This window comes from Castanea sativa, chromosome 4 (genome assembly GCF_040712315.1).
Source record: "Castanea sativa cultivar Marrone di Chiusa Pesio chromosome 4, ASM4071231v1".
NCBI lineage: Eukaryota > Viridiplantae > Streptophyta > Magnoliopsida > Fagales > Fagaceae > Castanea > Castanea sativa.
Genome location: NC_134016.1, coordinates 2,857,734 through 2,882,998, shown reverse-complemented (window position 1 = coordinate 2,882,998; position 25,265 = coordinate 2,857,734). Strand labels below are relative to the sequence as shown.

The 25,265-nt window shown below is 36.5% G+C and overlaps 2 protein-coding genes and 1 pseudogene across 2 annotated transcripts; 2 read left to right on the top strand and 1 right to left on the bottom strand.

Moving 5' to 3' along the window:
• Positions 1-4,725: 4,725 nt before the first annotated feature.
• On the bottom strand, positions 4,726-5,205 carry LOC142631465 (uncharacterized). The gene has a single exon (XM_075805639.1). The coding sequence runs from the start codon at positions 5,203-5,205 to the stop codon at positions 4,726-4,728; it is 480 nt and encodes a 159-aa protein (XP_075661754.1).
• A 7,570-nt stretch (positions 5,206-12,775) lies between these two features.
• LOC142632213 (acyl-coenzyme A thioesterase 2, chloroplastic-like) lies at positions 12,776-19,446 on the top strand. Its single transcript, XM_075806634.1, has 5 exons — positions 12,776-13,793; positions 14,968-15,145; positions 16,249-16,718; positions 18,042-18,170; positions 18,596-19,446. The coding sequence occupies exons 1-5, from the start codon at positions 12,951-12,953 to the stop codon at positions 18,731-18,733; spliced, it is 1,758 nt and encodes a 585-aa protein (XP_075662749.1). The 5' UTR covers positions 12,776-12,950; the 3' UTR covers positions 18,734-19,446.
• A 2,733-nt stretch (positions 19,447-22,179) lies between these two features.
• Positions 22,180-24,010, top strand: LOC142631703 (sm-like protein LSM36B; annotated as a pseudogene).
• The last annotated feature ends 1,255 nt before the right edge of the window (positions 24,011-25,265 follow it).

The following is a 25,265-nucleotide window of genomic DNA, read 5'->3' as shown; positions in this document are numbered from 1 at the left end:
ACGACCTTCTCACGGACGAGGTTAATGGCTCCTCTGGACGAGACGAAATGGTTTTGTCAAACTTGACCATGTGGAGCTCATCCAAGCATCTTTCTGCATGGACGAGCTCTTTACAGACGAGGTTTTTACACTTCGCTTCCTAGCCTTGTCCTGGATGACCTCCATGGATGATATTGGAGTTGTATTTTATCATACCCTATCAGTTGCCCCCTTGTCTATGGGTTGTCTAAGAAATACATAAGCTGATGTCATCTTTTGGACGTGTGTCTTTATGTTAGTTGTTAGGTGTGCCATGTGTCATGATCTAATTGGTGACTGGTCATGTCAACTCGTTTTTCGAGGAACACGCCATGTGTCACATTCTGGTTGGTTGTGTCGTTTCGGGTTCAAGAGCTTGTTGCCTATAAATAGTAGAATTCCTCCACTACCCTTCGTATTTCTGAAATTTTCTTCTTTGACATCCCTCGTCTTAGCGCCTCGTCTAGAAGTTTCCTCCGTCCATAGTCTCCCTTTGTCTAGATCCAGGTATTTTCTCCATTCTCGTCCTCAGGTTTTAAGCTTTCTTAAAGAATGTCTGAGGTGGTCATTTCTTCGTCTAGCAATAATGTTGATAAAGCCATAGACGAGTATCATGACCCTAGTAGTTTTAGCGGGTTTAGTGATGGTAGTAGCAATGGTTGCAATAGCAGCAGTGGAGGAAATACTACAGACAAGTATATGTCCGGTATCCCTGGGGTTCCTTTAGAGGTGTTTCAGGAAGGCTTTAGGACGAGAGCTGAGTCTGGGTCTAGGTTTGGTACAAGTGCCCCCTCGTTTTCTGCTCAAGACGAGGAAGAGGTAGTTTATAGTTGTGCTGTTGGGATTACCTCTAAGACAGACGAGAGAAAATTAGGCATCCTTAAGACTTGGTACCAAATTCCTGAAGACTTGAATCCCAGGGTACCTGTGCGTGGTGAGTGGTGTTGTCAACCCCGTTTTGGCATTGACATTTATGAGGCTTATCTCTTGGGGGGTTTGAGGTTGCCCCTTAATGCCTTTGCCAGGGATATATGTCAGTTTAACCCCAAAGCATGGAGGCTAATTGTTGCTATGCAAGTTTTGTGGAGGGAGGTGTTTGAGGGGGATCGTCCTGTTACTGTGGACGAGTTCCTCTTCTGCTATAAGCCCTCCGAGATTAACCAATCCTTTGGCTTTTATCAGTTCACAGCCAGAGGAAGATATTATAGACTAATAAAGTCCTTAGTCACCTTATATAGGAAATGGAAGACGGAGTTCTTCTTCGTCTCTGGCTTTTGGGCTGGATGCCCTATTGAGGTTGATAGGGACCCATTCCTTCCCTACACTGGAGAGTTAGGGAACCTTCATCCTGATGTCTAGCTATCATTTTATTTTTTGTTATTTATTCTTCATTGTTGTCGTCTAAACATTTTTTTTTTTAGGTGCGAGACGGCCTCATTTGAGCAGGTTCTATCTTGAACGAGTTTAGAAGGCGCGTCTACATACTGACAGGACTTTCCATTCTTTGGTAATTCTTCAATGTCTTGCCACTTGGGGGTTAGGTTCAGAGCCATCCGCTGAAGCTTCTGCCCACAAGCTCACTGTTCGTAGACGTAAGTTCTCCTTTTTTCTTTTTTCTTTTGTTTTTTTATGATTGATGTCTTTCTTTTCAGGAATGGCGACAATGAAAGAAAATAAGGGCAAAGAAGTGGTAGATGAGGCAACTGGGTAGGGGGTGCAATCCCAGCCTCGTCTATCCACTGGTGACAAAAGAAAGAGCCTATCACTAGGAGTTGATTTGGGGAACCTTCCAAGCAGGCGTAAGGAGAAAAAAGCTAAGCACAGGTCATCCAAGCCTCAAGACGCCCAAACTCAGGACGACCAACCCAATCCTTTCCTCCTCCCCCAAGGTCATTCCGTCTAGATTCTGGATGTTGATTCAGAACCCAAGGATTCCCTGTCTGTGCAAATCTCGTCCAAGGTTGATGCTCCTGCCTCATCTCAACCTTCTCAACAGGTGCCTCAAAACCTTCTTGGCAACCAGGACCTGGCTTGGGAAAAGTTTGAGAAGGTTGTGACAGACGTGGACGTAACGGCATGTTATAACATGTCTTTAAAGGACTTTAAGCGCTCCGAAGTTCATGGCCTTTTTAAGGTATGTACTCTTTATATATGTATGCCTCGTCTTGCCAGTTAATACTTGTATATATTGTAATAAGATTTTAATTTATGTAGGCAATGTCCAAGTTCATCGCCGTGTCCAGGCAAGCGACTAAGTTAGACAAGACGAGGATTCTACTGGAGAAAATGGTCCAAAAAGTGAAGGACGAGTCTAAGAGGTAGGCTGAGATGGCTGCCAAGGCCAAGGACGAGACAAAGAAGCTGCTAAACCACATCGAAGAGTCGAAGGCTGATGTCAAGGAGAAGGATACTCATCTTGATCAACTCCAGAAGAAGAATGACAAGTTAAGTGCCCATCTTGAAAAAGCAAAGGGAGACGTAGTTGCAGATTTTAAGTCGTCCAAACAATTCATGAATTTAATGGACACCAACTATGCAACTGGGTTTGAAGACTTTAGGATGGACACCATGGAGAAATTTCCCAAGATTGACTTCAGTCCCATCAAACTCAACCTTGGTGGGGCTGCTACAAGCTCCCTCCTCCAGACGAGTTCAGAGGGTATCGATGTGGAGGACGATGCTACTACACAGCCACTTCAGGACGACCCTAAAGCTGATGCCCCTCCTGCTTGAAGACGAGACTTTTAATATTTTGCTCATTTTAATGTTTTTTCCTTTTATTTTTGTTTGGTCCATTGTTTTAGGACCATCTTTAAGATTTATTTGAGTACATTTCGCTCGTCCAGAGTGCTTTGGATGAGTTTATTAACAATTGCGTTTTAAGGCATACTTTGTAAGGGTTTTTGGAAGGTGGTCATCTACCCTTTTTAAACTTTGATGAGTGTTTATTTTTATCCATCGTTGAATTTTATTGTATGGACGAGTCTATCCTCATTATTAATGTTATTGGCTTCTGAGTAGTCTAACCACTCCAAGTGTTGGAGGGTCGTCTATGCGTTTTCCCTTATGGACGACCTACTTATGCATGGGCGTCTTGTTTGCCTAAGTGTGACTCGTCCTAGAAGTGACAATGATGGTTTTGCCAGTCCCTTTCCTCGTCCATAGGCTGGGCTATTGGTATTCATCTTTCGTCAAGACGTTTCTAGTGTTTTACTCGTCCTAGAACACTGGAGCATCTTGGCTAGATGCTTGTCCATGGACTCTAATGCTTCACTGTATGTCCGTTTCTCGTCCGTCTGCTTTTCAGATGAGTATGTCTTAGCTTATTTTTCTTTACTTTATCCTCATTTCGAGAAAAGCTTATGAACGTTACATCCCTGCGTCCAGAGATTTTCATTTGTCTTAGGCTTTTGCCTTTTGTGGATACTATTATGGAAATTAGATATGCACTAAATACATTAGAAATCCAAACCATATTATTATATAAATATCGTTCATAAATATGGCACATGCTCTGAAGCTAGTGCCTTAGGAAAATACTTAGGAGAATACTTTTACATACACAACCTCGTCTTTCACAAACTTGTCTGTAGACGGTGCAAAAGTTTAAGAACTAGTGCACTTTTTATTCTTAAAACACACAATAGTAGTAGTAAAAACAACAGTAAACATGAGTAAACACGAAGACCATAGCAGTAACTTCATCCATAGTTGTAACCTTGTCTTTGGTAAATTTTGTCTCAGCTCATTACTGATAGTACCTCTTCAGGTGCTCCACGTTCCAGGGATGCTCTAACTTTCGTCCGTCTAGAGTTTCCAAGTAGTACGACCTTTGCCTTTTGCAGTTGATTACCTTATAGGGTCCTTCCCAATTGGGTCCTAATTTTTCATGAGCTGGGTTCCTGGTTGCCAAGGACACCCTTTTAAGAACGAGGTCCCCAACGTTGAGACACTTGGGTTTTACCATGGCATTATGTTGCCTAGCCATAAGATTCTTGTATTTTGCTGTCCTTTGCTCCACATCCATCCTTACTTCATCAATGAGATCGAGGTCAAGACGAAGTTGTTCTTCATTTTCTTTATCCTGAAACTTTATCACTTGATGATTAGCCATATGAACTTCCGTAGGTATGACTGCTTCACTCCCATAGGCTAGCTTGAAGGGGGTTTCTCCTGTCGGTGTCCTCACAGTCGTCCTGTAGGCCCAAAGAAAACCTGGCAACTCATCTGGCCATACCCCTTTTTCCCCCTCGAGCGGAGTCTTGATGATCTTTAGCAAGGATTGGTTCGCTACTTCTGCTTGTCCGTTTGCCTGTGGGTGTGAGGGTGAGGACTAGTGATTCTTGATTCCAAATTGTTCACAAAAGTCCCTAAAAGGTGCGTTGTTAAACTGTCATCCGTTATTAGATACTAGTACCTTAGATATTCCGAACCTACTTAGAATATTCTTTCAAACAAAATTCTTAACATTTTGCTGAGTAATTTTTGCGAAGGTTCGGCCTCCACCCATTTGGTAAAGTAGTCAATTCCTACTACCAAAAATTTCATTTGTCTGGTTCCTAAGGGAAAAGGACCTAGGATATCCAGTCCCCATTGTGCAAAGGGCCATAGGGCCATCATTGGGGTCTGGTACTCCAATGGCTGTCTAGGGACGTTGCTATAGCACTAAAACTGGTTATACACCTTGATATAACCCTTAGCATCTGCTTAAATTGTAGGCCAGTAGTAGCCTGCACGAACGATCTTATGAACTAGCGATCTTGCTCCCGAGTGATTCTCACATGCTCCTTCATGGACCTCCCTCAACACATAGTTTGACTTATCCGGAGCCAGACACCTTAGGTAGGGCTGAGAAAAGCCTTGCTTGTATAGTACTTCATTTATGAGGACGTACTTGGCAGCCCTAACCTTCAGCTTCCTAGCCTCGTCCTTGTCTTCTGGAAGCCTCCCATCCTTAAGATAGACTATTGGACTCATCCAATTTTCTCCTCCTCCTATTTGCTGTACATCTGGAAGGTTTATGTTTGGCATGTATTGGATTCTGTCATACTCGTCCATAACTCCTCCTGTCGAAGCTGCTCTCGCTAAGGCATCTACTTCCATATTTTCCTCCCTCGGGAGTTGAACAAAACTCATTTCTTTGAACTTTTGGACAAGCCGCTTCACCTTGTTGAGGTATTTCTTCATCCGATCTTCCTTAGCATCACACATTCCATTCACTTGATTGATGACTAGCTGAAAATCTTCTTTGACTATTACTGATTCTACCCCTAGGGACTTAGCCAATTCTAGCCCTTTGAGTAGAGCTTCATACTCAGCTTTGTTGTTGGTGGTTTAGTACTGTAAACGGGCTGCGTACTTTAACTTATCACCCTCTGGGGACTTAAGTATGACTCCAATCCCCCTGCGTATAGTGTGGATTATCCGTCAACATTAATAATCCACCTTTGGGGCCCTTCATCTAGCTCGTCCTGACTAGGAGTGAACTCCGCAATAAAATCCGCCAACGCCTGTGCCTTTATTGTGCTCCTTGGTTGGTATCTAACATCAAACTCACTTAGCTCCACCGCCCATTGGATCAGTCGTCCTGCGGCTTCCAACTTGTTCATTGCCTTCTTTAGGGGGTGATTTGTTCGGACGTTGATAACATGAGCTTGAAAATAATGCCTCAGCTTTCTAGAAGTCGTGATCAAAGAAAAAGCTAGCTTCTCCATCATCGGATATCGTCCTTCCGCTCCTTTTAGTGCTCGGCTCGTATAGTAAACCGGTTTCAAAACCCTTCCTTCTTCTCTAATCAATTCCGAGCTCACAGCGTGCGGGGACACTGCCGAATACAAGTACAATTCCTCTCTAGGTACAGATGGGCTTAACAATAGTGTTGTCATGAGGTAAGCCTTCAGGTCTTAGAAGGCTTTCTAACACTCGCCCGTCCACTCAAATGCCTTCCTGAGGACTTTAAAGAATGACAAACACTTGTCAGTAGCTTTCGAAACAAACCTGTTAAGGGCAGCAACTCGTCCAGTAAGAGACTGGACTTCTTTGATGTTCTTCAGTGGTTCCATATTTAGTATCGCTTGGATTTTGTCTAGATTCGCCTCAATTCCTCTATGTGAAACCATGAACCCCAAAAACTTCCCTGATGAGACTCCAAAAGCACACTTGCTTGGATTTAATTTCATGTTATACCGTCGAAGCGTGTCAAAAGTTTCTTGAAGGTCGTCCAAATGCTTCTCCTCGTCCAAACTCTTTACTAGTATATCGTCTACATAAACCTTCACATTTCGCCCGATTTGAGGACGGAACATTTTGTTAAACAGTCTTTAGTAAGTCGCCCTTGCGTTCTTTAAACCAAAAGGCATCACCTTGAAGCAAAATAACCCTTGGTTAGTAATTAATGAAGTCTTCTCTTGATCTGTCTCGTCCATCTTTATTTGGTTGTAGCCTGAGAAGGCGTTCATGAAACTCAGCAGTTTATGACCTGCCGTCGAGTCCACGAGTTGGTCAATGCATGGCAATGGATAACTATCCTTGGAGCAGGCCTTATTTAAGTCAGTAAAGTCCACGCACATCCACCATTTGCCGTTGGCCTTCTTTACCATGACTACATTTGCCAACCAGTCGGGATAATAGACTTCTCGGATGAACTCCACGGTAATCAACTTATGGACTTCTTTTTTATGGCATTGTCTCGCTCAAGAGCAAAAACTCTCTTCTTTTGACGCACAGGTTTGGAGTAAGGATATACGTTCAAACGATGGGTAATGACACTTGGGTCAATACCCGACATGTCCTCATAACTCCACGTGAAAACATCAAGGCTTTTCTTCAAGAACTAGACCAGAGTATGCTTTGTCTCCCTTTCCATACTTGCCCCAATTCTAGTGAAGTTCTCGGGGCCGCTATCGTCCAAAGGGACGTCTTCTAACACCTCAATAGGTTCCGCTGTAATCCTCCTCTCATCTATGCTCATTGTCTGCATGTGCTCGTCCACTGCCAACATGGCTAAGTAGCACTCTCTGGCGGCTAACTGATCTCCTTGTACTTGACTCACTTCATGCTCGGTCAGAAATTTGACAGACAAATGGTAGGTAAAGGTTACCGCCTTCCAACTATTCAAAGTTGGCCTTGGCGGCTAACTGATCTCCTTGTACTTGACCCACTTCATGCTCGGTCGGAAATTTGACAGACAAATGGTAGGTAGAGGTTACTGCCTTCCAACTATTCAAAGTTGGCCTTCCAATAATAGCATTATATGATGATGAACAATCAACCACAAGGAAGTTTACCTCTTTGGTTATCTGTTGCGGATACGCTCCAACCACCACCGGTAATGTAATGGTGCTCACAGGTTGCACCTTCATTCCTCCAAATCCCACCAATGGCGAACTCACTGGTCGAAGTTGATCTCGTCCTAGCCTCATTTGTTGGAAGGCAGGGTAATACAGAATGTCCGCCGAGCTGCCATTGTCTACTAACACCCTCTTGATCGTATAATCGGCAATGAGCAGGGTAATGACAATCGCGTTGTTGTGGGGGTGGTGAACTCTTTCAGCATCCTCGTCCGTGAATGTGATGGCTGCTTGTCAGCTTCCCTCGTCCTGGGAGATCGTCCAAACAACTGGACGTTTTGCACCATCTTCAGGTATGTCTTCCTCGATTTAGATGACTGAGCTGCTGAGGTTCCTCCTATAATAACTCTTATTTCTCCAAGTGGGGGTCGTGATGACTCTTCCACCTTGGTCTTCAGCTTCTTGTCTTTATGGTCTCGTCCAAGGAAATTCCTCAACTTTCCTTGTCTTATAAGATTCTCTATTTGCTGCTTTAAATAAAAACACTTGTTCATGTCGTGCCCATGATCTCTGTGAAAGCGGCAATACTTGTTCCTATTGCACTTATTAGAATCTCCTTTCATTTTCTTTGGCCACTTCAAGGACGGATTGTCCTTGATTTGCATAAGCACTTGCTTTAGTGGCGTATTAATGGGAGTGTATTGTTGGTTTCTCGCTGAAGAACTTGCCTTCTTACTATCTTTATCCCTTTTCTCTTCTGCCCGAGCCTTCTTGGGAAGAGGACCTTGATCGGGATGATGTGGATGACCCGCTTCCGAATGCTCTACTCTTTTCCTCTTTTTGGCTATGATTACGTCTTTAGCATTCATGAAATTCTGGGCCAAATGGACGAGCTTAGCCATAGTTTGTGGTTCTTACTCGTAGAGCTTATGGATGAACAAGTCAGAGTTAACCCCATTATGGAAGGCTGCCAATAACAACTTGTCATCCATTTCATTTACTGTCAAGGCTTTTCTATTAAATCGGATAATGAAGGACCGCAAACTCTCATTTTTTCCTTGCTCTATAGTTAGCAAACTAGAAGAGGAACGCTTGTGGCGTTGTCCCCCAATAAAATTATTGACGAACAACTTACTCAACTCCTCAAATGAGCCCATAGAGTTTAGGGGAATTTTGCTGAACTACACCCGCGCTGGTCCCTTAAGTGTGGTAGGGAATGCTCTGCACATAATCTCTTCCAGAACCCCTTGAATGTGCATGGTAGTTTTGAAGGTAGCAATGTGATCACACGGGTCACGATTTCCATCATATGAAACCAAGGAAGGCATTTTGAATTTCGGGAATAGAGGATGACTATTGATGGAAGCCGTGAAAGGGGAGTCCGTTCGGTGAACTAAGTCATCCACGAGGTTCGCCCGTCTCATATTCTCCTTCATTTCATTCATAGCTTTTCTCATCTGGTCCATCTCTATTTCCAAGTGTGGCACTCTTCTTCAGTACCCCTTGACTGATTCTCAGACTCAACGTTTTCTCCTCCACCTTCTTGACTCTAGGCTCCCCCTTCTGCATGCCTTTCATGGTGCTGCCTCCTTAAATTGATCTCCCTATTCAACTCTTGATTTTGACGGGTTAATTCTGCCATAGTGGCAGCCATGGACTTTATATGTTGAACGAAAGGCGGTTGCATGATAGACGCTGACTGACAATCACGGTGGAGATTACTAGAAGCATCCCCACTCTCCTGGTGCCCTGGGCTGGTAGCCCTTGATCTTGTCCGAACCATTCAGCCTTTTGTTTGGGAAAGGCAAATTTTTGAAAACAAATAATCAAGCGAAAAGAACACTGGAATTCCCACAGATGGCGCCAACTGATGATGGTAAGAAAATCAGTAGGCTGGATACTTCGGATTTGAAATGATTACTAGTTGTCTTGATGGCCTGAAAAAGAAAGAACAATGATCAAAGGTGACCGGGGTTGCCGGCCAAGAACCCTCCGATGACAGAGTTAGTTTCCTCTCTATAATTTTGGAGTTCCAACTTCTCAGGAAATGTAAAAACGTACCTTTGTCTGGTCTAAATGGGTGTTTATATAGTGCACCATAGAAATGGTTATTAGACTTGTAACCTCCCCTATATTTGAGGAGGTTTGAGGGTTCAAAAATAACTTTCACAACTGTTTAGGAGTTACATTTTTCTCACATAACTGTTACTGGAAGTTATGCATGTGATAAGAAGTTGTAGTACCGAATCAGGAATTTTCCTAAGTGTCAAGGGTTCGTCCAGGGGTCTTCCTGTCCTGCTTCTGAGAAGGGTCGTTTCTTTCTAGACGACCTTCTCATAGACGAGGTTAATGGCTCCTCTGGATGAGATGAAACGGTTTTGTCAAACTTGACCATATGGAGCTCGTCCAAGTATCTTTCTGCATGGACGAGCTCTTCACGGACGGGGTTTTTACACACTTCGCTTCCCGGCCTTGTCCTAGACGACCTCCATGGACGATATTGAAGTTGTATTTTATCATACCCCATCAAATATTAACATGTTTATTTCATTTCTCTAATTTTATTTATTTAAAACTTTTTTTTACATGAAAATTTTTAAAATGGTCCTACATATATGTTGTTGGTAAAATACATAAATGTTAAAAGGCTGTCTTTAAGTTCTTTTATTTATTAAGAAATTAGGATTTAAATTCTCAATCTTTCTTGTTGTAGGTTTCGGATTATTAAAAGAAAAGTATATTTAAGGATGCACTTAAAAAAAATCATATATTTAAAATAAATTGGAATGTACATTAATTTTTTTTTGAACAGGAATGTACATTTAATAAATAAATAAAACGAAGAAGATCTTTTTTTTTTTTTTTGAAAAACAAATACATTTGTTTACTTATTGGTTGCACACAGAAATAATTGTGTACATTTTATGATATTGTATTTTGTGTAGTTATGCCAGGTCAAGTTGTATGAAGTATGAACTTAAGATTTGCCCAACTTCACAAGTCATAAAAAAAAAATATATATATATATATATTTATTGAGAAGAAATTTTCCAATCATCAATTGAACATTGTGCATGAATTTAGTTAGCTCAACAAATAAAGTTTCTTATCATCAAATAAAATAATTAAGTTTGAATATTGTCAACATAAAAAATTAAATGGTGTTTTAGCTTATAATAAAGAGTAATTATCATAAAACAAGTATTATAAATATAAAAAGTAATATTATATTATTATCATACATATGAGATAAAGTTTATAATAAACAATCACTCAAACAATTGGTACACAATTATAAATATATAGACAGAGTATTGTGTAAAACTCAAATTTTCACATTTAAAACAATTAAATATTAATCGAAACTAAAACCAAACCAAAGTGGGAAGAGAGGATTTACTTGTGAAGGGAACGTAAAACACCAAAATAGCAAAAAATGCATAGGCCAAGACATATCTGCCAAAAATAGTAAAATATATCAGCACAAAATAGATGTACAAGACCATTAAAATCCACCAAAAGAAAAAGAAAAGAAAAGAAATAGATTATAACCTCTAAAACATGTCAAAAATAGTAAAATGTCTCAGCCCAAAATAGATTTGTAAGAAATAATTAGAAATCCACTACATTGATGACACAAACCATAAAAATCCACCAAAAGAAAAATGAAGTGGACAGAAATAACCACTTTTTGTTGTTGGTAAAATAAAACTTGAAATGAATGAGAGAGAAAAACATGCAAAGTTAGATAGAATTTGGCTGTAAACTTAGTTGTAGTCTTAATCTACAACTTCCTTTAAAAAAAAAAGGGTTTACAACAACTTTTTTGACTTTTTTTGATAGTTTTTTTTGTGGCTTTATGTCATTTTTCAGCTTTCTAAGTACTTTTATGTCTTTTTCTTTTATTTATTACATTTTTTTTTTATTATGTAGAACTCACATTAGAGAAACCTTAACAAACACCGCACCATGCTTGTTAACATTTCCTTTAAAAAAAAATTAATATTGCTACATAATTCGAAAATCTAACTATTGGATTGTATGTTTGAAAGCTCGGATTACAACTTTACAATGTTTTTTATGCTCTTCCATACATGTCAAATTTTGTATCAATCAGATGTTATTTACTATATTATCCATAAACTTATTTTTTTATGTATAATTTTATATTACAAAAATTTGTAATTTAAACAATTGATTGATAACATAGTTATTTATCTTTGATTTCTTGAAAAACTTTTAAGTCTGAAGGATATGAAAAGATAATGTAATCCAATAGTGGATTTGTCAAAATTCATATCCAATAAAATAATATTTAGTGAAGTTATAATCTTAAGTTACAACCAAATTTGTAACCGAATTTTATCCTAAAAAATTTATAAGAAAAAGAAGATAGAAGAAGGGTTTGATGAAGAGTAATGGTGGAATGTGAAATTTGGGGGGGGGGGGGGGGGGGAGAAAAACAGTCCAAAAAAGAAGAAGAAAATGTATACCAACGTGCAACAGTAAGATGGGGAATGAAATATCTAAAAATTTAAAAAGACGTAAATTGATTTTGCTAGTGACATGGCATAATAGTTTTTTTTTTTTTTTTTTTGAGAAAAGGCATAATAGGTTGTTAATGACACAACATATGCTCAACAAAATTAAATGCAAAGCCTTCGTTATTTTATTATCTATTGTATAGATTTGGTACCTACTACAAATAAGTCTGCAACAACTAAAGTTAGCTATACACACAAATGAGTCTTGAATTATATATAATAATATAAAATAAAAAAAGTGCTAGACGCCAAAAATGCTATTAAACATTTTCGCTTTTCTTTCACATTTAATAGCACTGTTAACACGTCTTGATACTTTTAGCGACGTTCAATATTTAAATTATTCTTTTCAACTATCAAATTAGTTTATTTATAAAATAATAATAGGTTTTGCTAATATATTATATTATCCAAAAAAAATTTTGATTAAAAAAAAAATTGCTGGTTGCTTTTTTTATTTGATTTTATTTTAAATTTTCAGTCCCACAAAAAAATTTCCTATTTTTTAAGGTTTATTTTATAAATGGCAAAGTTTAGTTATAAAATTAGTTGTAGCTTAAGGATACAACTTTATTCAATATCTTTTTATTGAATGTAAATTTTGACAAATCTACCATTAAATCACATCTTCTTCTTATATTTTCTAAGCTTGTAAAATTTGTTAAAAATTAAAAATTAATAACTATATCATCAATAAATTATTTAAATTGCAAGTTTTTGTAATATAAAATATCTATAAAATATGAGCTTATAGAAAATATAATAAATAATATTCAATTATCATAATTTGATATATATATATATTAAAAAAAATAAAAAACATATAATTCAACAATTAAAATTTTAAAATAAATAATAATATTTATTTTATTGAATAAGATTATCCCTTACTCTAAAAGTTAAAAATCATAACCCCTGCCACGTGAAAAATGCAATCCCCAAAATATGTAAACACCTTCTCTAGATGCATAACTTCCTGGCCTTTGCTCAGCAGTCAACATTCATGTGTCCTAGATTCATGGAACTATTCAAGTTCAACTAAACCAAACACAAACAGCTCATGTAACCTGAAACCATTCCTTTCATTCATTCCACAACCATGAGGCTACTCAGAAAATCACTTTCCCACCACCTCTTCAAACCAATCTCCATTCCTTTCTATACATCCAAATCCTCACCACTCCTTTCATACTTCACGGCTCTCACCAATCCATCTCCAACACAAAACATTGTTCCCACCAACACCCACATACCCAATTCACCAAAACAATCAAACCCCACTTTCAAAAAAGCCACACTTCATGATCAAAATCAAATCTTTAACAACGAACCCAGTAATCCAAACTTGTCCAATTCTTCAAAACAATCAAAACCCATCAATACCCACATAACAAATTCAGCAAAAAAATCAAACCCCACTTCCAAAACCACATTTCTTGATCAAAATAACATCTTTAACAATAAGCCCAGTTATCCAAACTTGTTTAATTCTTCAAAACAATCAAAACCCATTATTAAGACCAAGATTTATCATCCAAATTCATACAAGTTCGTGCAAACCAGGCGATTCTCTAGTGGAAACAATTCAAATCCTGTTGATTCTGCAATCCCAGTTGTTTCCACTATTAGTTCACCAATTGATGCGGGCTCTTCGATTCGAAAACCGATTAGTCTATGGCCTGGAATGTACCATTCGCCTGTGACAAATGCTCTGTGGGAAGCAAGGTCGAGCATATTTGAAAATGTTGTGGATACATCAACTGATGGGGCTTCACAAGAAGAACTTGTGAAGAAAACTCCGGGGCAAAGCCGTACTAGTATTGTGTATAAATTCTCGTCAGATTATATACTCAGAGAGCAGTACAGGAATCCGTGGAATGAGATTAGGATGGGGAAGTTGTTGGAGGATCTTGATGCTCTTGCTGGAACCATTGCATTCAAGGTACTTTTAAAACTCTTGTGAAAGAAAAATAAAAAGGGGTATTTTGATGTAATTTTCAGGGTGGTCGTTTGAAGTTTGTGGGGTTTGAGGTTTGTGAAATGGGGTCTGAAAACAAATTTTGAAAATTAGGACACCACATAGTGTGGATACAGAAATTTATATATGTATGTTTATTTTAAGTTGAGGGAGTTGGAGCAAGACTAAAAAATAACATTAGTAGCGGTAGTTACAAAGGATATGTTAATTAAAGAAGTAACATAGATATGATTTCGGATGGAGGAAAATAATACATGTGGCGGACCTTGACTAATTTTGTTGAGATTTCATAGCCGACCCCAAAATGTTTGGGTCTAAGGCTTTCTTGTTGTATCAAAATCTTTAATAACCTATCTTAAATCAAATGAAGTTTTATAAAATAAAAAATGAATCCTTTTTTACTCCCAAAATACTGAGAACATTCATGCAATTTGTCCCCAGTGTGTCTGAAACAAACACACTAGTGGATTTTGAAGTGCATGTGGTTCTTAGGTATTATGCTTGAATCAGTAGCCACTTCTCCTGAAGCCAAATTTATCTAGCTGTAATTCCCAAAATGCTGTAGAGGTCTTTTATTTTTGGCCTACAAGTTGGTGTTTGTATTTTTTGAACTGGAAGATGCATTCTTTCTGATTTGCTTATCATGCTGGTGTTGCTGGGGTTTGATGTCATTGTAGTGCCTAAATCTGTTCCACTGGTATTCATTAGTGTAAGGGAGATTGATGCTCTTTAAGCTGTGTGTAGTATTAGCTGCTGAAGGTCAATGGTTGGGTTGCATTTGACAGAATTCTGGTTCAACTTGAACACTTAGACTTGGTTCACACCCTATGATAGTAAATTAAAGTAAAGCAAACAAGAGAAAAGAAAAGAATATTGTTATCCATTGACTGATTATAAGGAGAAGTTAGAGACATGGAGTATTTTTCCTTATACGCAACTTCTTCCCCCCCCCCTCTCCCTCCCCCTCCCCCTCCCCCTCTCCCAAATTACCCCTATTCATCTGTCTGTTTCATAAGGTAGTGTATTTACTTTGATATTACTGCTCTGAAATGTCTATGCTTTTAACAGTTCCAATGTTGCTGATGTAAATTAAACATTATCCTAGCTCCTTTGATTCACTTATAACTTCTTTGACCAGCACTGCTGCAATGATGATGGCACAACAAGACCTTTGCTATTAGTTACAGCTTCTGTTGACAAGATGGTTCTGAAGAAACCCATCCAAGTTGACACTGATTTGAAAATAGTTGGTGCTGTTACATGGGTTGGGCGGTCTTCCATGGAGATTCAACTAGAAGTGACTCAGTCCAGGAAAGGTATTGCAGAACAAATAACAGTGTAATATAGTTATAGTTTTGTTTTCTTTTATGACCTGAGCTGCAAGATAAGTTTACAGTTTCTTGCATACATGTTTGATTTTTCCAAATCTGATCTGTAGATCCTGCTTCTTGATTTAGAATTTTTGGAAACTGGATACCTCAGTCTGGCAAGTAACTCCATGTTAGAGTATTTCCATATTTTATGTTTTTGTGTGGTATTTAATCATCTACCCTTATGTTGTAGAGTTTTAATGGTCGGTGTATGCAAACAAAATTTGAATTTAAGTTAGATATATATGTATTCTTCCATATAGAGGTAGTTCTATATATGCACAGATTACAAATCTGAATGCAGACTATATAATTTTATCTATTCGTTGTCCTGATTAATGGCCATCTAATTTATGTTTGAGGGAACATGTGGTCTTGTGTTCTATGATTGGCAGTTCAATACCCCTTGCCTCTATAAAAGTTGTTCTATATACAGATTTTTCATTGCATCATTCCAAGAGAACAGCCATCTAGGTTGCAAATTGGCTTTGTCATATTTCATTAGATTTTTCTTTTTAATTTTTTGTGTCGCTCTAGAGTCTAGCTAGGGCCACTCTCTATCAAACATTTGAGAGCAAAACATTAGATTGAAAAGGTGGGAATCCCTCACCTCCACATGAATTATCTTTCTCCCTCTCGCCATTTCTATATAACTTTTCTTTATTACTTTGTAACTCAATATTATCTATATGATGTTGGCAGGAGATTTCTCCAAACACCCACACTGGCTACCTTAGTGTATTGTCATCAGTAGTTGGTTTATAAGATATAGAGTACAATTTCTGTCTTGTGAGAGCTTTTATAACAAGTTCCAATGCTTGGTTTGATGCTCTTGCTGAAGTCTCCCATTTGATTTTATTAATGGTTTGCATAGTCTGGGATTTTGACTTAGGTTCTTGTGTCATGGAAATGATAATAATAAAAAAAAAAAAATGTATAACCTCCTGAATACTTCATCTTTATATGTTCCCTTGATAATTTTTATTACAATTTCCCAGGTGGTATCTCTCACTGCTTACTATATTTTATCCTGGTAATTTGTTTTGTAGAGGCCACAAATGGATTAGATTCACTATCTCTTATAGCTAACTTCACATTTGTGGCTCGGGATTCCAACACCGGAAAATCAGCTCTAGTTAATCAGGTCTCACCTGAAAGTGAACAAGAGAAGATACTTTGGGAGGAAGCAGAAGAAAGGAACAAACTTAGGAAAAAGAGGAGAGCAGAACGTAAAAAAGATTTTGAGAATGAAGATTCAGATAGGCTCAATGCATTGTTGGCCGAAGGGCGAATCTTTTGTGATATGCCAGCATTGGCAGACAGAGATAGCATCCTGATTAGGGATACTTGCCTTGATAACTCTTTTATTTGCCAGCCACAACAAAGGAACATCCATGGTCGTATTTTTGGAGGATTTTTGATGCGAAGAGCATTTGAACTGGCCTTCTCAACAACTTATGCCTTTGCTGGTGTACAACCACACTTTCTAGAAGTTGATCATGTTGATTTCTTTAAACCTGTAAGTATTGACCACACTCTTTATTGATACAATCTTTATTAAATTTACTATATATAATCTAGCATTTCTTCGTTCCATATATGTAAGAACAAAGGATTTGAGAGCTTAGTTATTATGTAGGAGTGAACGTAATACCCATAAAAAATTAGAATTGATTAAATGGTGTGAGAAGTGAAGAAAATGTCATTTAGGCAAGTCTATTGGACTGAGTTTGACATTGATACATTACCCTTTTAGAAGTGCCTATAGTCAACAATGTTTTTGCCTAATGGGTTTCACATCTGATAGTCTGAATGATTCACTTATGTATTACCTTCATCTTCAAGGGTTGTGTAGGAATACCTATGAGAGGTTCTAGATTTGTAATAAAGTTGTCTGTGCATGGTGACTTTTTGATGGCTTAGGAGCTGGTCTATGCATTTTTTATTGGCTTCACTGGTGACTCGGTGATTTTCTGTCTTGTGTGCATGTTTATTTCTGCTTATGACTTGTTTTTTCCTAGTATCATTTATCAAATGTATAGTCACTTCTACACCCTAGTCATTCTCAAGTCCCCAAAATAATGTTACAAGGACCTAGATGAAGATTTTGGCTGCAGTTATGATGTATGGGTATTGAATCATCTTATCCCTATATATATTGGGACTCTGGGAGGCACTGAATTGTTGAAGTAAATTTTTTTTTTCTATTATGCATCCAAGGACCATCTGAAAGTATTTTTATCACACAGTGAACTGTCAGCCATACTTCTATTTTCAAATATCCTGGAAATCATTTCTCACAATCAAATACACCTGAATGGTTCATGTTAGGCAAGCATAGTATGTTGGACACATCTCATACATGTACTGATATACTGCCGTGTTTGACATGGGTACTTTAGGTGTAGATATGCCCGTGTATCATACTGCCAACCACCTAGATTCTTTCTGTTCAAATGTTCGTGCCTAATTATGTAATATATCTGTTATTGGTGACATTGGTGGTAAAATAAGTAGTTTAGTTGTAGCTATAGATGACAACTACTTCCAAACATTGTAACTTCAGAAACTTCTTAAGTTAATATGGGCCAGATTAGATCTCTTGGGGAAAAACATGAACTGTCAACTTCTCATGTGAAAGTTACATTGATTGTGAAATTCTAATGTAGTTGGAAACAAAACTGTTTTAAGTGAAATTTCTGCAGTGATAATCACTTTGTAAAAGCTGAAAAAATTTGAATTAATCATTTTTGGGACTTGCATTGAGCAGTTAGTATTATTAAATTTTCAGCAAATATCAGTGTATGTCAATGGGATTTAAACATTCATTGTGCTGGTGCAGGTGGATGTTGGAAATTTCCTCCGATTCAAGTCTTGTGTGCTCTACACTGAACTTGAGAACCCAGCTGAACCTCTGATAAATGTGGAAGTTGTTGCACATGTTACAAGGCCTGAGGTCCGGCGCAGCGAGGTGAGGTTTTTTTTTTTTTTTTTTTTTTTTTGTGGGGGGGGGGGGGGCTTCTACATGGACATGAAAATAAAACTTTTTCCATTTCCAGGGTTCCAATTGCATCTGAACCACAAATTTAACCTTTGGAGTAGACATTATTTATCCACCCAAATAATGAGAAGCAAATGAATTAGGTTAAAAGTGACCAACAATGATTTCAACCTTACAAAAGGATAGTTTTCATGAAAATCTATTCACTTAAAATATTGTATATATTCAAGCAAATGCACTCATATCAAATGCTATGAAAGACATAACAAACATATATTAAATGCACTGTGAAATGAAATGGGATGATTTCACCTACCATCCTGGTTTGTATTTATAAGCTGCAGAGCATAGAATGCAAATGTCTTTGTATTGTTTCATGTTTTGCAATTGAACAGGTGTCCAACAAATTCTATTTTACGTTCTCGGTCCATCCTGAGGCTATGAGAAGTGGACTGAAGATTCGGAATGTTGTTCCTGCTACAGAAGAGGAAGCACGGCGGGTGCTTGAACGCAAGGATGCTGAGGGATCCTAGTTTGGTAAATCATGAATACATCTTTCTTCTTCATGAAAGAATGAAGCATAAGTGAAGAAAGTGTTACAGACTTTTCTTCATTTTGAAAAGATTATCTTAGCTTGGACCACAGAAAATCAGTAACATTTTGGGATTGGAAAGTAAACAATTTGTGATATGTTGTTTACCAGAACAGTCGGTCCCTTCTTAGCTGAAGTGAGAACAATAGAAATTGGGATAAATTTAGGTACAATTTCTTAGGTGTTGTATTATAGGTTCTTCAATTAAATCTAACAATTTGATTGCATTGATCAATACAGCAAAGATAATGTTATCCTCTCCCAAGGATAATTAATTAAACTATTTGGCTTCTTGACTATTGCAATCACATGGTTGAATTTAATTAGGAAACCTAAGATACAACTGCTAAATAATTGTGCTTAAGTTTTGCTCATAAAAATTCTTTTAGAATCTCTCTCAAATAAGACCAAGTTGACATTTGAACCAGTAGCCCTCAAAGCTTGCTGCCACCTTGGCCGAGTTGTAGGGATAAGATTTGATACGATCAGGTGGCTTAAAGACTATCCAAGTTATTGATGTAAATGTATACTCATTTGCGCGAGCACATGTAATCATGACTGTCTTGTTCATAATTTCTCTATCTTCCCAAGCATTTTTGTATATAATTGCTCAGGACCTTTTCTTACTGGTGATTAACCTGATGCCCTTGTCCTCATTTTCCCAACACAAAGTAATATAAATACAGAGAAATAGAAAGATATCAACCAGGTTTCAATGTCTTCATTTTTCCAGAAACAAATACATATAGCACAAAATAGCTGGATTACTACAAGAAAAGGCGTCAAACAAAAGAAATAATAAACTTGATATTTGGCAAGCTCTACCCACAAGAGCATCTGCACACAATGACCGAAAAGTTTTGGCTAGTGTCCAATGCAAGTTCTTTGTTTAGTTTCACAAAATTCCCTCTTAATAAGTGAGACATAATACATGAGATTTTTTAACATTTTAAAATGAGAGGTAGTGTTGATAGGATTTGAACTCAAGATTACTTAGTCTATTACTATGATAAATTACTATTTGTCCTAAAAGTTAAATTGTTAAGAAATGATGACTGTGATCATGCAATCTCATAATATTCTAATAAAATTGATCTCCTATCTTAACAGACACCCTACCATTGTGCAACCAACAACATAAGGCAGCCTTTTAGGGTGTGGAGGGAAGTTAGTGATAAGGTCTTTTTGTTTTGTTTTTGATTTTAAAAAAAAAAAAAAAATATATATATATATATATATATATATATATATATATATATAAAAGTCTAAAGACACATCAAATTTATTGATTTAAAATAAAATTGATATTAATGGTAGTCTCATGTAAAAATGATGTTACACTAATCATAATCTATCACTTCAACGTGTTGTAAAATTCATTAAGTTAGATAACCCTCTTACAATTAAGCTTTTTGCATGTACTAACAATATGGAATAAGTAAAACTTTTTGGGTGTGCTTTTACATGACAAGGCTGATGAATGCACTCTATAGCAAGACAATTAAGTTTCAACCTATGCATGAGTTTCAATTAGTTCAATTAGTAGCTTTTGTTGTGGAATGAGAGATATGAGGTTTGAAACCTGCATATGCCAAAAATCATCCTAAAAATAAAAAAGCAATCGTGAATACTGACTGAAATTTTATAGTATCTCTAATTAAAATCAAATTCCCACCTAGGCCCAATTAGCTGCATGGCTTCACTCAAACCCCCAAAAGGCAGAGACCAAGGCCTAAGCTACAAGTCCAAATTATATCAGACTAAGCCCAAAAAAGGTAATAATAGCAGACCCAATCTAAAACACACACATAGAAACAATAAACGACGTCGTAGCTCTGCGACCCAGTTAGTTCATTTTTCTTGTACAGCTCAAAAAAGAACTGTGCTCTTGTTTAGTCTCAAAGATCAAGCAAGTTAACCAAAAGGGTATGTTTACTGATCTTTATCTCTTTCAATATTCTTGGTACTTTTTAGTATATGGGTTCAAGTTGAACAAATATATATATATATATATATATATATATATATATATATATTTGTTTGTTTGTTTGTTTTTATTGTCAAATATGGATTTAGAGCATTGGTTTCATTACTGTTTTGTTCAGGGTTTTGAATTTTAATGAGCTGTTTGTATATGGGTACCTTGAGTCCTCTGAAGAAACATGAACATTTGTATTAGCATAAACCCATTAAGCATAGTTGTCTTATGAATGTGCTTGATTTTTGTTATCTTTTTATTGTGGGTGATGTTGTAATGTGGATACAACTTACAAAAAAAAAAAAAAAAAAAAAAAAAAACCTTTTTAGGCAATTTCAAATATTGTTTATGGGTGTTTCTATTTTTTTATTTATTTTTGGATTTTATAGGGTAAATTTGAGTTTGTCTTGTTTTCTTTTAGTAAGATAGTGTTTGGATGCAAATTGAAGATAAAGTAATTGTATTATGATCAATGGGGTAATTTTTTTTGAACCTTTTGAGGCCCATGTAGTATGGAATCGCATTTTTGCCAAATATTTGGTTAGTTTCTTAATAGAAGGACATTAGAGTTCCTTGGCAGCTCCTGAGTTTAAGAGAGGAGAATAATAGAATATTACTCATCTATTTGTTGTAGGATTAATTATGCTACAATGTGTCTTATAATTTCGGAGAGCAGATTTATGCGGAAGTTCCTTGTATGACTTTTTTCTAATGCAGAGACAAACGTGTATTTGAAGGTGATGCTGTTTGAAGCACTATCAAGGCATGGACTTGAGGATTGTATTTATTTGAATACTCTGCAGTGTGAAAGATGTCCAAGTTAGAACACCGGCACCTGTTAAAATCTTGTCATACTTGTTTTGTGACTTTTGGGATCTTATATGTTTCATTGTTAAAACCTACCTTTTGAATCGATCTCTAATTCTTTATGGTTTGTGACAGCCTATCAACTTCAATGTGGGATAGAATTTATACTAGTTAGTACTAATATAAGTTCCTTTTAAATGATATTTGGTATTTTGCTATTCCTGAAACTAGACAAAGTATTAGTGTCTTACTATTCTTTCTGTTGTGAGACTTTTGTGCTTAGAAAATGAGTTTTTTAATTTCTTTTCATTGGCATACTGTGTATTGGCATGCTTGGACTATGGTCTAGGTTTTGCATGCCTCTCGGAGAGAAGTTGTTTATTTGGAGTTTTAAAACTAAGTTGGAGTAAATTCTCTTAGTCTTGTTTGATGACTAGTCCATTTATTTTATCACATCATATTTTGTTAAACTTTTATGAGATAATATTGCTTAGATCAATTGGAGTTTATTTGTGAAGTTTATTAATAATTAGTTAATTTAACTTTTGCTATTTTATTGTCCTATCATCAGGGAGAGAAAGATCAGATTTTAGATAGGCAAAATGAGTGGAGGTGGAGAGAAATGATCAGCAACTACGAAAACTCCTGGAGATTTCCTCAAATCAATTCGTGGACGACCTGTTGTTGTTAAACTAAACTCTGGAGTAGATTATTGAGGTTAGTCTCCCTATTTCTTATTTGTGAAGCATTGTTTCTAGTCTCTGTTTGTGTATGTGTGGCTAGTTCTTGATGGAAGCGTAATTTGTCTCATAGCAAAATTCATCTTATTGAGGGATTCTAGATAACTCCAATTCTACAGGAAATCTCTTTTTTATTATTTATTTATTTTTATCTTTTTATCTTTTTTTAAATATGGATTGGCCAGTTAATATTATATATTTTTCTACATAAAAAAGAAAGAGTTTGGTATCTTTTTTCATTCGAGAGAAGTGTTTTATGTTTTATTTTTCTTATATCGTTATAATGACCATCTTTGTTTCAAACTTTCAATTGTTCTCTCTTTGAGCTCACCTTCTTTTCTTTGGAAAGAAATTGCTGCCTTTTTCTGAGTACTTCTTTTTAGGCATTGACTGGTATCTCCTTCATTTTGCAACCTGTAATTATTTGAATTTTAACAGCTTTGAATGCCTAATTGATTTTAAATTTATTAATTTCCCCACTATTGACACAATTACCATCTATCACATAGTTTACATATAGAGGAGGTATCCTTCCCTTATATATACTGGTCCTTATTGTTTATCAGATATCCACAATATATTGATTATTGATTTTAGGTACATTATTTAAAGATTGTTTATCAAATATTCACAAATTTGTAAATGGAAATTTTTGGCTAGTCTTTTGGTATATTATGGTACCTGTCTTTAAGATCTCCATGGTAGGAAAATGAAATTGGGTTATTAGAAGGGGAAGAAAAGAGAGAAAAAAAAAAAAAAAACCTGCCGGGGGGGGGGGGGGTTTGATGTAGGAGTATACATAGCGTGGATGATGATGACATGGCATATTGAAGTGGCACGAGGTGTAGGCTTGGCTTGTGAGGTGACGTGACAGTTGAAATTCAACCCTTAGGCTTGGCTGGCCTTGTGCCATGTCACTTACTCGTGCCTTGTCACCTTGCCATGTCACTTACTCGTGCCTTGTCACCTTGCCATGTCATCATCATCCATGTTATGCAATCTATTCTTGCATCAATGGGGAGGCTAGGCTTTTATGGTGGTGGTGATAAGTAATTGAATTTTATTTATTGATTTGTGTCTAACCCCATTTTTACTTCTTAAAATTTTTTTTTTTTGTGTCTAACAATAGAATATACTGCTAATGGGTCAAAGCAGACCTCTAGTGATGGTTGGTGTGCCCTACTTTGTTTAGTTCTACATGTGCTATGAAAAAAAGCACTCATAGGCTATTATAATACCCTTTAATGTTCATGTGCAGGCATTCTTGCATGTCTTGATGGGTATATGAATATAGCAATGGAGCAAACAAAAGAATACATCAATGGGCATTTGAAAAATAAGTATGGTGATGCCTTCATTCCGGGAAAAAATGGTACTTTAAAGGATGACTTGTTATTTTATTATTATTATTCAACTTTCTTTTTTTTCCCCTATATCAATGACTGGGTTATCTCTTTCATGCAGTTCTCTTCGTTAGTACATCAAAGAGGACATTGGCAGATGGGGCTTAGTTTTGATGTTTATCAAGTAATATAGATCATTAGCAGTCGTGAATTTTATGTTTGTATTGTAATGTAGGATAATTTGGATTTTGGAAATGAGGATTAGAAAGAGCTACTCCAAATTGGAAAAATGAAACTTTTTTGTGATGGAATGAGCTGTTATATACTTATATGTTTAATTTGAAGAGTGATGAATGACTGTCATTGCCTTACGAATATAATTGATAATCATGATCATGATACCATAGCCATGCTCAACAGATTTAGACATTGAAGGCTGCACAACCCATGCCGTGTCACCGGTAACCCGAACCTGAGATTTTGAGAGGGCTTGGATCTTACATGATATTTCTTCCCTTTTGTCATTATTTTTTCCTTCTTTTGGACCATCAATTTTAAGGAGAGTTGAATAGAATGGCCTATACTTCGGTCTAGTGGGCTGGTTTTGTAATTGGAAGGACCTGTTCTCATTTCTACGTATCTTTCTAGAAGTATTATTTAGAAAAAAAAAAAAAAATAGAATAGTGCTATTGGTACAATGGTTTCACAACAAAATCTAGGTAATAAATTGTTGTTGTATCTTATTAGAGTTATCATTAACATCATTTTTTATATTAATTATTAACAGTTTGTCACTTAAAATTTGTTTTACCTAAGTTTTGTTATGAATTTATTATGAAAATGTTGTGAAGTTTTATAATTAAAAAAAAACATGAAATGTCCAATCCAAGATCGATCTCTTTTGCCATGCGGTGTTCCTATTTCTTCTAATAATGGAGTCTTTCGGCGAGTGGTGGACCTGGTGGTACTTTAGAAATACAAATAAACCCATCTTCTTTTTGCAAGTGCTTGGTGGGCCTGCGTGTTCTAATAATTGAGAAATTATCCTTACTTCTCCATTATTCAAGTGTTGGTCCTACTTGTTCTAAATTTTAATATTTTTCAAGGAAAAAAGAGGCAGCATTAGGAGAGAGAAGCGAGGAGGAAAAGACATGAAATGAAACAACCGTGGAAACTTTTCTTTTCACATGAACAATTACAAGATAACATATCGGCCCATATTTGCCTTCTTTTAAAGATATGAAAAGATTTGATCAAATAGTTTTTGGTTTGTGATGATAGTTTTTTACCATTAAGTTCAGGTTTAAAAAAAGGAAGAAGAAGCTATTATGTGTATACCTTTTAATCATTAAGTTGAGATGATTTAAAAAAAGAAAAGAAAAAGCTATTGTGTGTATGCCGCTCAATCAAAACAATTTAATTTCGAAAAAAAAATTAAAAAGAAAGAAAGAAAGTAAGAAGAAGAAGTCTTCCAGTGAAATAATTTTCCACCGCTTCCATGAAACGAATGGTCCGTTTGGATAGAACTTATTGCTGAAAATTGAAAACACTGTAACAAAATAATTTTTAAATGTGTGAATAGTACCGTAGGACTCATTTTTAATG